The 1,209-nt window shown below is 45.5% G+C and overlaps 1 protein-coding gene across 1 annotated transcript; it reads right to left on the bottom strand.

The window, feature by feature from the left end:
• Positions 1–544: 544 nt before the first annotated feature.
• On the bottom strand, positions 545–955 carry LOC308264806 (protein FAM107B; the record flags this gene model as incomplete). Its single annotated transcript, XM_080698321.1, has 1 exon — positions 545–955. Exon 1 carries the CDS (start codon positions 938–940, stop codon positions 545–547), a length of 396 nt encoding a protein of 131 aa, XP_080554447.1. The 5' UTR covers positions 941–955.
• Positions 956–1,209: the final 254 nt, after the last annotated feature.

Here is a 1,209-nt window from a genome sequence, read left to right as displayed (position 1 = left end):
ATGGGTGAAAGTATGAACTGAATGAGAAAATTCTGGATTCTCAAAAAAAATTTACAAATATTGGATGTAACAGATTAAATGAACTTCTATGCAATCTATGTATTTATTAGGTAGCCAAAAGAATTCAACACATTTTCTTTTAGTTTTTAAAAGGAAAAAAAAAAGCTCGGCTCCATCAAACTTGGATTGGAAGAAAAACTGAGTAGTGCAACTCTCAGGACTTTATCCCTGTGTCCTCTTCCTTTTTCTTTTTGTTTCTTGTTTGGTTTTGTCTTAGTCTATGAACACAGGTCCATTATCCATTATTCCAACTTAGGTGCTGGTCAGAGTCCTTCATTTGGCGAATGGGAACTGTAGGTGTCAGAGATAATTGATCCACCCAGATTGCAGGAAAATCAAACCAAATCCTTTTTCTAGTCAAGACTCTTGGCTGGCTGGAATCTCTCCCGGGGCTCTGGCCCCTGAGAAGCACAGAGGAGGCACCTAGACACAGCTCCTAGAGGAGGCAATGGCGAGGACACGCCGGTCTCTGGGCAGCCTGGGCCTAGGACTCCTGGGCTTGGGCCACCTCTTGCCCTGTTCTCCTGAGATTGCCTTTCACTTTCACAAACTCTGGGGCGTTTTCTTGCTCCTCTTGTAATTTCTGCTTTTCAAGTTCAAGCTGCTCCAGCTTCTGCTGCCGTTTCAGAAGTTCTATTTCCAAGTCGGATTTTTTCTTTTGTGCTTCTTCTTCCTTCTGTTTTATTACCTGATCCCGTTTTCTCTTTTCCATCACCTTCTGCAATTCTGGCTTGTTCTGAGGGGCAAGACCCCTTTTTTGATTCATGAGGAGCTCTCTGTGCAGGTCCTGATGGTTCCGGGATGTTTTGACAGGATTGATCAGTTTCTGGGGCTTGATTAGTTCAGGATTGTCATCTTCTATATAGTCTGGCTCCGCCATGATGTGTTTTGGAATGAGAAATAAGTCCTTAGGATTGGGGTCCTCAAGAGGGCCGTCTCAGCCTCACAAAGGCGCTCCGCTCCCCAGCCGCGGCCGGCTCCCAGGCGGCTCGAGGGTGGCTCCGAGCGCCCCGCCAGCTAGCGGGTCTGGCCAAGCACCGCCACGAGGCATCACAATTTCTGACTTCAAAGTATAATACAGAGCTATAGTAACAAAAACAGGTGGTACTTTACCATGAGAATAGTAATTCTCATTCAAATTAGTGACTT

The sequence above is a fragment of the Muscardinus avellanarius genome (assembly GCF_963383645.1).
Source record: "Muscardinus avellanarius genome assembly, chromosome: 7".
Classification (NCBI taxonomy): domain Eukaryota; kingdom Metazoa; phylum Chordata; class Mammalia; order Rodentia; family Gliridae; genus Muscardinus; species Muscardinus avellanarius.
This window is presented reverse-complemented; position numbering and strand designations above follow the sequence as displayed.